General features: G+C 46.1%; 1 protein-coding gene and 1 long non-coding RNA gene across 3 annotated transcripts in view; one reads left to right on the forward strand and one right to left on the reverse strand.

The window, feature by feature from the left end:
• Positions 1–2,012, reverse strand: part of LOC130294021 (uncharacterized) — a 73,837-nt gene extending 71,825 nt beyond the window's left edge. The window contains exon 1 of the long non-coding RNA XR_008848359.1: positions 1,947–2,012. This is a non-coding gene — a long non-coding RNA (uncharacterized LOC130294021). The remainder of the gene's footprint in view (positions 1–1,946) is intronic.
• Positions 2,013–2,127: 115 nt separating this feature from the next.
• The window catches only part of EPG5 (ectopic P-granules 5 autophagy tethering factor), a 167,160-nt gene continuing 156,552 nt past the window's right edge, over positions 2,128–12,735 (forward strand). For both annotated transcript variants that reach the window (XM_056543389.1, XM_056543398.1), the window contains exon 1: positions 2,128–2,296. In XM_056543389.1, coding sequence (XP_056399364.1) covers positions 2,243–2,296 — 54 coding nt within the window. In that variant the 5' untranslated portion in view covers positions 2,128–2,242. The remainder of the gene's footprint in view (positions 2,297–12,735) is intronic.

A 12,735-nucleotide genomic window follows, 5' to 3' on the forward strand; every position in this document is an offset into this window, starting at 1 on the left:
TATCACACTCACCCACGAATGTTGTACAAAAGAAGAGGTCCACAAGCCAGAGAAAGCGCCTCCCGAAGCGAAACCGGTCGCTTGATTTTTTTTTACTCCTCCACGCCATATGCCTGCTGTTCTTAAGATGTATTTCTTGGAATAAAAACCTCTTTTGTGCAACATTCATGGGTGAGTGCGATACCTTAATTTCTCTATTTGAGCCATATTGGAATATTTCTCCGTATTATCTGCACCTCCCAGACTGAATTTTACCACCGTAACCTTCCTGCCAGCTTCATCTGAATATTTTAAACTGTATTTCAAGCACATACCCACGGCAGTGCCACTTAAACGTCTATTACTCCTTTTATAGTAGTTATATTCTTGTACATACAGTCATGGCCGTAAATGTTGGCACCCCTGAAATTTTTCAAGAAAATGAAGTATTTCTCACAGACAAGGATTGCAGTAACATGTTTTGCTATACACATGATTATTCCCATTTGTGTTTATTGGAACTAAACCAAAAAGGGGAGGAAAAAAAAAAAAAAGCAAATTGGACTTATATACATTTATCATATTTGATAATAAGTATATTAATGGCCCATACAAAAAATATGGAGAAAAACTGTTCCAGGTTAAACCCCCTCAAAGAACGAAGGGGCACTCCCTCCGTCTGGAGAAGAAAAGGTTTAGTCTCAAGGGGCGACACGCCTTCTTTACCGTGAGGACTGTGAACTTATGGAACAGTCTACCTCAGGAACTGGTCACAGCAGGAAAAATTAACAGCTTTAAAACAGGATTAGATACATTCCTGGAACAAAATAACATTAATGCTTATGAAGAAATATAAAATCCCATCCCTTCCCCAATATCGCGCCACACCCCTACCCTTCACAAGGTCGGAGTCGTGACATTACGAAACTCCGGCCCCTTGGTTGCCACACGGCTGTTTGTGTGCTGGCACCGTGGCATGCAGGTGGGTGGCTAATACAAGACTGCGGGGGTCCCCAGTGGCGGGACCCCTGCGGTGAGACATCTTATCCCCTATCCTTTGGATAGGGGATAAGATGTCTCAGGGCCGGAGTACCCCTTTAACCCTATAGATACTGTAAACAACGATGATCAAGGCATCTAAAGGGAAAATGACAGATGCTGGTGGATTCAGATATGATTGCGTGGGTCCGATGAGTGCAAAAATGGCAGCCAGAGGTCTCTTACCCTCAGGATGGTTGATCTTCTAGTTGCAGATTTCGGCTACACATGAAAATCGCCGGATAGCACTGATCAGTACTATCTATGTTAATAAATAGGACTGAACAGTAGATTGCAATCTAAAGAATGAATAGAACAGTCCCCTACGTTAAAAAAGGAAAAATTTATAAAAAATAAAAAGTTTAAAAACCATTTAAATGCCCCCTCTAACAAATAAGTAAATCATCCCCCCCCCTCCTTTTTCCATTAAAAGAAATAAGGATTCAGCGCAATGACTGGCATAAGTGTAAGAAGATACCAAAACGCCAGAATTACAGATGTCTGGTTACTATAACAGGGGGGGGGGGGGGGGGGGGGAATGAACAAAAAGCAATCAAAAAAGGTACAGATTTTTTTTTTTAATTCATAAAATAAAAAACACACACACAAGCCCTCTTATGGCTTAATGGATGAATAAAATAGAAGGGTTATGTTTCTTAGGTGAAGAGGAAAAAAGTTAACACACAAACATTTTTAATTGCCTGTGTCCTAGTGTTGTCCAAAGTGCCTCCAGCTGTTGCAAAACTACAACCCCCAGCATGCCCGGACAGCCATTTGCTGTCTGGGCATGCTGGAAATTGTAGTTTTGCAACAGCTGGAGGCACCCTGGTTGGGAAACATTGCTTTAATGGTTACGTTTATATCAGGTAATATAGGCACTTAGAGGAATAAAGCCGCAATGTCACGGTGCTACGTAATCCAGTACAAACCCCGCATCGTGTACACAGCGACTCACTAACCAATCCTCCTTCTCCTGCGGTAGACAGCCAAACAAGAAACGCACATCGAAGAGGTTTGTCCCTCGCCGCGACCCGTACTCACCAAAGACGTCATCCCGCAGCTCGTGATTGGCGCTTGCCCTCTGTCACGTGATCACCCCCTCTCCTGGCCCCCTCCCTCCCACCTCCTCCTCAGCGCTTGAGATTATGTCCGTGTTTACGGGCTCTACCACAGAGAAGTCCGCAGCCCCGGCAGTCGTCACCCAACTCAGCGACCCCGCACCGGTATGGCTGAGGCGGTGAGGCCCCGTAAGTCCAAGAGCAGGACGAAGCATGACAAGGTATGGTGACCACTGACTGACAGGACCCCCTGTCACCTGACCGCACCTAAGAGACCGCTACCTGCATAGGGGCGGGGCTTGCGCTCTGACCAATCAGAACTCGTACCTGTAGGACCCTCACCTGTCAATTAACCAATAACCTTTTATAATCCCTGAATCTTCCCCGGTTGCCCGTAGCAACTAGTCATATTGCTGCTTTCATTTATGTAAGGCCTACTGGGAAATGAAAGCAGCAATTTGATTGGTTGTTATGGTTACTATAGCCCTCATAGACATAACATCGCTGTATTCCTAAGGGTCATATAGCTCAGTGATCTCCAACCTGTGCCTCTCCTGCTGTTGCAAAAACTACAACTCCCAGAATGCCCCTGTGGCAATTTGAGGAATGAAAAGCTGAGCTATGATTGGCTGCTGATGGTTATGCCATTGTTTCTCAACCAGAGTGCCTGCAGCTGTTGCAAAACTACAGCTCCCAGCATGCCCGGACAGCCTTTGGCTGTCCGGACATGCTGGGAGTTGTAGTTTTGCAACTGCTGGAGGCACTTGGTTGGAAAACATGTACCTCCTGAGTTCCGTCCAGACTATAAAAGAAGCACAGGAGCTATGAGCAGCCGGGGACCCGCCGGTAATGGCAGATATCAGCCATCATGCTGATGCTTATCATTAACCCTTAAGATGCTGATGAATACTGATCACGGCATCTAAACTTAAAACCCTACAGAACCCATGACGTAACGTTACGTTCCAACACCCTGGGTCTTAAGGACCAAGGACATACAGTTATGTCATGGGCAGTTCCGGTCCCCGCCGGACGGAGATCGGACCGGGATGCCTGCTGATCATTCAGCAGGCATCCCGTGCAAATGCTCAGGGGGGGGGTCCTGAGACCCCCCCATGTCGGCGATCGCAGAAAATCGCTTGTCAATTCAGACATGCGATTTTCTGCTATTCCCGGCTGATCGGGTCTTTGGTGACCCAATCACCCGGAAAATAGGGATGATCGGAGTTGTCAGTGACAGCCCCGATCATCCTGAGGGCTAGGAGTGAGGTCGCAGTGCTGCGATCTCCTCCTATCCCCTGCCATTGGTCAGAACTGATTCTGACCAATGGCAGCGCAGGACAGTGGGTTGCCATGGCCATGCTCTCACCCTATTGCAGCTCGGTGTGGCCTTAAAACCTGAGCTCTCTTGGAACTCTGAGCTGGGGATTAGTTCTTACTCTGACTATTACTGGTTTAGTCTATCTGTTTATATCTGAGTTTTAACCATGGTTATTATATTCCTGTTATAATAGATTTTAGTCTGCTTGGTTTTTAGGATTATGTATGTCCATTCTGCTTTCACCTTGTTACCATAGTCTGTGTTCACACTGTAGGTCTTGCTTATACCGTGCTCTGTATTTAGTATCCTGACCTGTATTCCTCCATGTTTTGGAGTTTGGCTATTGCGGAGTCTGGTCAGACTCATCCGTTTTTTAGTCTAGTGTTCCGTGTATTCTATATATTTTTCCTTCTAGGCCAGTATCCTGATCACGTGGTGGAGTGTGCCCACTGGCTAGAAGTCTATTTGGCTTTAGTATTGATGCCCCTCCATGTTTGGAGTGGGGAGTCTAGAGAGTTCATGATTACAGATCTTAAGTGTTTTTAGTACATGCACTGATCATAGTGTACAAGATTTCTAATCTAGAGTGCCCTTGATACCATTGGTCTATAGTGGCCATTGTGCTTTCTCACCGATCTGTGTCCTCTGTACTTTATCTGCTTGTGTTGAGTGTTCTGTGTCCAGTGTGAACAGTGTTGTATGTTTCCTGACCTGTTTAGTGTTTTACATTCAGTTCATCCCCTGCACCTCCTGGTTTCTGCTGTATATATATGCACCGTGGTTGTCGATCCGCCGTTTAGGGTGGATGGGCAAGTAGGAGGGGAGAGTGTTTCTTGGGACTGCTTAGGGCTAGCTCTCCCTGTCCACCCGTTGGTCATGACAGTGGTGAGCTGATCTGTGTTTTTTCTATTTTTCTACAATTTTCTTTTGTTTTTGCGCCATGAGCTGTCCTTTTCACTGGTACCCCTTTTGGTTAATATTAACATTTTCATCACTTTTTATTCCTTTTGTTCTCTGGATTGGGATAAAAAATCAACAATTTTGGCGTTTGGATTCTTTGGTGTAATGTGGAATATCATAATTTAATAGTTTGGATAAATTAGATCTATGAGAGCAGCACTCTATTGCTACAGCCTGTCTGAGGCCGGCCTGTATCAATTGCCGACTCACGGCCTGCACCAAGGCCTAGTACAGACCTCGGTCTGGCCTGAGAACCATTCAACACCAGGGATGTGCGCCTCTAGTGTCACTCTATGGAATTTCCGTCCAGACAAAATCCGTCCAAAGATTTCGAGTGGGGCCAGTGCTGTCTGAATCGGTCGACATCATGGCCATGCGTACATTGCCGTTCCCATAGACAGTAATGTATTCCAGGCAGGTTAGCCCAAAGGTATGAACAAGATCACCACGTCCGCTGCTGAAATTCCATAATGTGCACTCTGCAGTAGAATCCCATAGCCAGCAACTGGATTCTGCTGCATTGGAATTTATAAGCGGAATTATACTCGGAAATTCCATATTGTGAACCTAGCCTAACTGTCTGAATGCTGCAGCGTTAAAACAGTTAAATGACAGGCTTCGGAGTGATCAATGTTCATTGTTAACGCCAGATGTCAGCTCACCCGACCTATGATGTAAATGCCATGGTTTGGGAGGGGGTTAATGAAAAGGACTGAAAAATACCTAGGCCCCAAGACAAACTTCTCTGTCGCTATTCTGACCTGGCACCTGGGATTTGTTGAGCCCTGCATTAGCTGGCATTAAAGGGGACTACAGAGTTCCGTGCACTGTCTATTGGACCCCCAGAGATATCTGAGTACAGTGTTTATGTAGCTCCAGCACTACCATAGAGAATGCCTGGAGCATGTGCAGACACTCCATGCACCCGGGGGGAGTCGGGGCCTGTATTAGAGATCTTGGGTTTCCCTTGGGATTAGACACTTATCCCCTATACCTTGGGGTACTGATAAAAAGATATGCCGAGTTTAAAATGAATCGGCTCATGTTTATGTTATGAGCCCCAGACACTGTCAAGTGATAGGGTGATGATGTCTTTATACATGTTTTGATGGGTTTACCATAACATACAAAATGATGACTTCGGTCCTGGGCTCAAATGTCAAGGAGGCGGGGCCAAACTGCTTAAGTGCCCCAGTACTGCCTGGGAGGAAAGAACAGGGAGGGGGACATGGAAGCGAGCAATACTGCAGTGCTTAGCATCTCAACCTCGCCTCCTTGACGGAAGAAAATCATCATGTTATAAGTTGTGGCAAACCCATCAACACTATCTGACTGTGTCTGCACATATATAAACATCAGCTGACAGATTCCCTTTAAAATGTCTGCCATTCAGAAAAACTTTTGATATGTCTAAGAGACATTTTAAACATTTCTCACTGCTCAGACCCCCACCGATCAGGAGAACGAGCAGGGAGAAGTGTGCAGTAGTACTTCCCGGCTCACAGCCATTTCTTCCTAGCTTCACTTATAATAAAGTAACAGGACAAAATCACTGTTAGCCAGGGAGTGAAGAGCACTACCGCACACTTCTTCCCACTCGTTCTCCTGATCAGTGGTGGTGTCAGCACTTAGACCCCAACCAATCAACACTTTTGACTTGTCTCTGGTCTGTGTTTGGTCTACTTTTATATACTTTTTTTTGTGTGGGACTGAAGAGTACAGAATAGTTTAACAGGGGGGGTCTTACTTACAGAGGGCATACTACCTAAGGCTGGGTTCACATTACGTTTTGAGCTTACGGGAACCGGACCCAGCCCGTATCTCATTCATTTCAATGAGCCGACTGGACTCTGGCCGGCTAATTTTTGCCCTGTAACCGGTTTTCTGACCGGATCCTAAACCTTGGTATGCCGTGGTTTTAGGTCCGGACAGAAAACCGGATACGGGGCAAAAATGAGCCGAACTGAGTCACTATCTGATTCCAATTGGCTCATTGAAATGAATGATATACGGGAGCACTTGGTTTTCACTCCCCCCCCCCCCAGCCGGATCCAATTACCGTATCTTCTAATCGTGGTGTAAATGCACCTTAAAATGGGACCTACATACAGGGAGAAAATTACCTACAGGTGGGTCTCACATTCAGGGTGCAAACTACCTAAAAGGGATCCTATATACAGGGGGAATACTACCTACAGGTGGGTCTTACTTACAGGGGAGCAGACTTCATACAAGGGGCTCTATAAACAGAGAAAACCTACCAACAGGTGAGTTCTACCTTCTGGGGGGGGGGGGGGGGGCAAACCAAGTACAAGGGTCCTATATACAGAGAAAAACTATCTACATATGAGTTTTACCTTCAGGGGGAACCACTACAGGGGGTCCTACATATATTGGCCAAGCTACCTACAGGGGGTTCTACATAGAGGGGGCAAGCAACCTACAGGGAGTCCTTCCTACAGGGGAAAAACTACCTACAGAGGGTCCTATATACAGGAGAAAAACTACCTACAGGGGGGTCTTCCTACAGGGGGCAAGCTACCTACATGAGGACACTGCATACAGGGGGCAAGCTATACTTGGGGTTCCTACCTACAGATGAGTCTTACATGGGGGTCCTACCTACATGGGGGTCCTACCTACAGATGAGTCTTACATGGGGGTCCTACCTACAGATGAGTCTTACATGGGGGTCCTACCTACAGATGAGTCTTACATGGGGGTCCTACCTACATGGGGGTCCTACCTACAGATGAGTCTTACATGGGGCTCCTACCTAAAGGGGGGTCCTACATACAGATAAGTGGGTTTGTGTTTGTACCAGATGTGCAAAATATAACTGGAAAAATAATGAAAAACTTGTTTTAAACGACTACATCTCAAACACTGAAAGATCTTGCTGGTCATTTAAAAAAATAAATAAATAAAAAAAAATCCTGCCTCTTTACTTTTCCTGCTGGCTCCTAAATTCAAAACAAATTTGTCAGGCCCTGGCATTGTTCCCTGAACTTTGAGTCCTGTAGGGAGGATGTCGCTTGCTTTCATCAGGTCACATGATCTATATGTTTTTGTTGTGCCCTCTGCTCCAGCCAAGAAGTGACTGGTCAGTGACCTCATATATATCCAGCTCTCCTACCTGCGCAGCGAGTCATGGCCTGCAAACGTGAGGAGCCGCCATCTTCATTAATAGGAATGATTCACGCGGTGCTCCGGACTCACTACTATTATAATAACATTCTTATGACACATCTGGATAACATGGGGCAGTGCGGATGTATTCATATGCATCCTAGCATTAAAAACATTATTGTCACAACTTTTTTCTATTTAAAGGGGTACTCCAGTGGAAAACTTTTTATTTTTTTTTTTTAAATCAACTGGTGACAGAAAGTTAAACAGATTTGTAAATTACTTCTATTAAAAAACCTTACTCCTCCCAGTACTTATTAGCTGCTGAATACTACAGAGGAAATTCTTTTCTTTTTGGAACACAGAGCTCTCTGCTGACATCATGACCACAGTGCTCTCTGCTGACATCTCTGTCCATTTTAGGAACTGTCCAGAGCAGCATATGTTTGCTTTGGGGATTTTATCCTACTCTGAACAGTTCTTAAAATGGACAGAGATGTCAGCAGAGAGCACTGTGCTCATGATGTCAGCAGAGAGTTCTGTGTTCCAAAAAGAAAATTATTTCCTCTGTAGTATTCTGCAGCTAATAAGTACTGGACGGATTAAGATTTTTTAATAGAAGTAATTTACAAATCTGTTTAACTTTCTCTGGGGCCCCCCACGATCTCCTGCAGCACCCAGCGTTCTAAACAAACGCTGGGTTCCTGCGGCAGTGGTCGTGATGTCACGCAGCGCCCCCTCCATTCATGTCTATAGGAGGGGTGTGTCAGCTGTTCTTGCATAGGGAAACAGCGCAGCGCGTCACAGTGGGCAGGACTGAAGTTGATAGGACAGCTCATCTGCCAGTCTCATATTCCTATATCCTATTGGGCAGCTGATACTGGACAATGGTGATTGGACTATTGGTCATGGAGGCTAGGTACTTTATTCATTGGTCAAGATAGTTGTCAATGTGTGATGGAGAGGACTGATTGGTTAACCTTCTATGTTCCAGGCATTTCCCCTTCCTGTGACATCATGATGGGAAAATGTATAACCCCTGGTACGGTGTGTTTTAACTCAGTGCTCGCTTGCCTCTTAATAAAGCTACATCTGTAGCGAAACATGTCGAGGGGAGGGGGGGCGGGGGGGGGGGGGGTCATTGTAGAAGGTATTAGTTCAGTTGCCAACAGTCCTTTATCTCTCCAAGTTAGGGGTGTTCCAGCAGGCACCCCTTATTGGAATTTAGACTGATGTACTTTCTGGAGCAGTTGTTCAGATTTGTTAAAAATACATAGGACTTGATGCTGACACTGAAGAAGCTGACACGCCCCTCCCATAGACATGTATGGAGGGGGCGTAGTGTGACTTCACAAGGGGCGTGGCCGTGATGTCTTTGTCACGGCCTCCGGCTCTAAACGTTCTGAACAAAATGTCCCTAGCCCTGTATCGCCCTGTATGGGAGATCACAGAGGGTCCCAGTGGTCTGACCCCCTGCGATCAGACACTTATCCCCTATTCTGCGGACAGGGGATACATTTTTTTCTTTAAAATGTACCTGTTCACAAAAAAATTATATATAATGTATAAAAGGCCCAGATTTATCAAACTGTGTGATTTTCCCACAGCAACCAATCCCATCTCAGCCAATGAGTTCTAGTAAAGAAAAACCTGAGCTGTGATTGGTTGTTGTGGGAAAATCACTCCATATTTATTCTCACACAGTTTGATACATCCGGGCCTATATGTATATTTGTAATATACATTGGTTAAAAAATTTGTATATTTTTGTCCCTGCAGCCTGTGTATCTCTGTATAGTGTGGGTGGACAAATAGGGCTCTTTACATTGAGGACAAGCAGGGCTCTGTACAGTCAGGACAAGCAGGGCTCTGTACAGTTAGGACAAGCAGGGCTCTGTACAGTGAGGACAAGCAGGGCTCTGTACAGTGAGGACAAGCAGGGCTCTGTACAGTGAGGACAAGCAGGGCTCTGTACAGTGAGGACAAGCAGGGCTCTGTACAGTGAGGACAAGCAGGGCTCTGTACAGTGAGGACAAGCAGGGCTCTGTACAGTGAGGACAAGCAGGGCTCTGTACAGTGAGGACAAGCAGGGCTCTGTACAGTGAGGACAAGCAGGGCTCTGTACAGTGAGGACAAGCAGGGCTCTGTGCAGTGAGGACAAGCAGGGCTCTGTGCAGTGAGGACAAGCAGGGCTCTGTGCAGTGAGGACAAGCAGGGCTCTGTGCAGTGAGGACAAGCAGGGCTCTGTGCAGTGAGGACAAGCAGGGCTCTGTGCAGTGAGGACAAGCAGGGCTCTGTGCAGTGAGGACAAGCAGGGCTCTGTGCAGTGAGGACAAGCAGGGCTCTGTGCAGTGAGGACAAGCAGGGCTCTGTGCAGTGAGGACAAGCAGGGCTCTGTGCAGTGAGGACAAGCAGGGCTCTGTGCAGTGAGGACAAGCAGGGCTCTGTGCAGTGAGGACAAGCAGGGCTCTGTGCAGTGAGGACAAGCAGGGCTCTGTGCAGTGAGGACAAGCAGGGCTCTGTGCAGTGAGGACAAGCAGGGCTCTGTGCAGTGAGGACAAGCAGGGCTCTGTGCAGTGAGGACAAGCAGGGCTCTGTGCAGTGAGGACAAGCAGGGCTCTGTGCAGTGAGGACAAGCAGGGCTCTGTGCAGTGAGGACAAGCAGGGCTCTGTGCAGTGAGGACAAGCAGGGCTCTGTGCAGTGAGGACAAGCAGGGCTCTGTGCAGTGAGGACAAGCAGGGCTCTGTGCAGTGAGGACAAGCAGGGCTCTGTGCAGTGAGGACAAGCAGGGCTCTGTGCAGTGAGGACAAGCAGGGCTCTGTGCAGTGAGGACAAGCAGGGCTCTGTGCAGTGATGACAAGCAGGGCTCTGTGCAGTGATGACAAGCAGGGCTCTGTGCAGTGAGGACACGCAGGGCTCTGTGCACTGAGGACAAGCAGGGCTCTGTGCACTGAGGACAAGCAGGGCTCTGTACACTCAGGACAAGCAGGGCTCTGTGCGCTGAGGACATGCTGGGAGTTGTAGTTTTACAGCTGGAGGCACACTGGTTGTGAAACACTGGTCTATGATAAGAACATGTTGTGTCTTATAGATCCCCAGCACAGAATGCCTTCAGTTTCGGTGCCAGTAAATATCTTCTAGGGTGATACTGTTGCTGGAGGTTGCCGGTCACAAGGCAGTCAGCACTGTTGTGTGTGAACAGGGTCACATGCCCTTTCTGCGTAGATAACCTACATACACATCAGTCTATGCCTCCTTTCAGACAATGGACAACATGCTGGGTGTCGTTTTCTAGCAAATGCTGAACAAAATAATAATGCATTATAGGATGGGCCTATAGGGAACCACTGGATACATATATTATATATATTTCTGCTATGTAAAGGGACTGCCTACTGCTGCCCAGGGAACCATGCAATCTTTCATAGGGCTCCAAAGTTGCATTGGGTACATCTCCTTCCCTAAAGCCAATTACAAGTTAAAAATGTCATGATCACACTCCTCTCCTGAAATGCTCTGTGCTGCTGTCAAATTTCTGATCTGACTATAGGTCATTCTTTAGAACTCCAACATGGCAGCCTGGATTTTGTTTTCTACAAATTATAATAATAATAAATTGAAATAAGTGAATTAATGATGGTCTGATAACAGTTCCAGACAGCTTCTCTTTTACAATGCCATCTCCAGTGCCCACAATGCAGTGCCAGCTAGAGTCTCTCCATAACAGTGCCAGCCAGTGTCCCAATACAGTGTTAGCCCATGCTTCCATAACAGTTCCAGACATTCTTCCTTTACAGTGCCAGCCCCAGTACCCCCATAACAGTGACATCTAGAGTTCCTCCATAAGAGTGCCAGCCAGTGTCCCAAATACCATGCCATCCCCAGTGCCCACATTACAGTGACAACTAGAGTCCCTCCATAAGACTGCCAGCTACAGTGTCTTTATAACAATGACAGCCATAAAGTGATAGACAAGGGTCAATAGGCGACCATAGCTCCCCCATTACATTGACATAACAGTGCCAGCCCCAGTGCTCACAGAAGTAACAGCTAGAATTCCTCAATACAGTGCTAGCCCATGCTCTGGTAACAGTTCCAGACAGCTTACCTTTTACAGTGCCAGCCCCAGTGCCCCCATAAGAGTGGCGGCCAGTGCCCCAATACCATCTACAGTGCCTTCATAACAATGACAGCCATAAAGTGATAGACAATGGCCGATAAGCGACCATACCTCTCCCCCATAACAATGCCAGCTGTAGTGCCCTCATCCCTCAGTGTAAAGCAATTCCTCTATAATACTCTATTCTGTTCCCTGACAACCCCTTATATCTCTACACTCTGTAGTGACTTAGTATGGAGGGTTGGCCTGGAATTATAATGTTGTAATATACAATCCACATCCTCGTATGTATGGGAGACGCCTGTCTGTGATTATGGGGCTTGTATCGTTACTATGGGAACATCTTATAGGAAGACAAGAAGGCCTCCTTCCCAGAATGCCTCACTCCTAATTCACAACGTGCTTACAATCTGAATTCTTCACTACAATTAGTATCTGGGGCTCCGACAGCTCATAATGGAGGCAACAATACAGATGTAAGCGCAGCCTAAGGCTTGACAAACTTGTTTTGGATGTAGGATCCAGCTAAAAATGTAGGAGCCAGGATTTTTACCCCTATGCTGAAAGGTTTTTACTAGTACCAAGTTTGTGTAGTGATTTTTGTTTTTAATTTTATTTTGCTTTTTCTTTGTTGACCTTATGGGATAAGGAAAGTGAAGTCATTATTGAATACAGTGTTCTCTCAACATACAATGATTTCAACATACAATGGGCATCCTGGAACGTGTCATTGGGCTTTACGATATTTTTAAAAACTATTTTTTAAGTTTTTTTTTTTTTTTTAAGCTTTTTTTTCTACACTCCCCTCCCCCCCCCCCAAAAAAAAAATCTGGGGTAATTTATTAGCAATTACCGAATTTCTTACATAGATCAATGTAATCAAGATCCACCCAGAGCTGTAATTTTATTGAAGTGAATGGAGCCAACCTGGGGACAGACATGGGGCTTGTTTTATAAAGAAACTAGCTTTGTTTTATTCCCGGACAACCCCTTTAATATTGAATACCAAAGTCCTAAAAAAATACACCATACACTCCCATGTGCCCCAATGGCACCCATAGGGGAGTGTGTACTAATCCTGTCAAGGACAGGGGAACTCCATAAATGAATGTATACAGAGAAATTGGAG

Source organism: Hyla sarda, chromosome 1 (assembly GCF_029499605.1).
Source record: "Hyla sarda isolate aHylSar1 chromosome 1, aHylSar1.hap1, whole genome shotgun sequence".
In the NCBI taxonomy this organism is placed as follows: Eukaryota; Metazoa; Chordata; class Amphibia; order Anura; family Hylidae; genus Hyla; species Hyla sarda.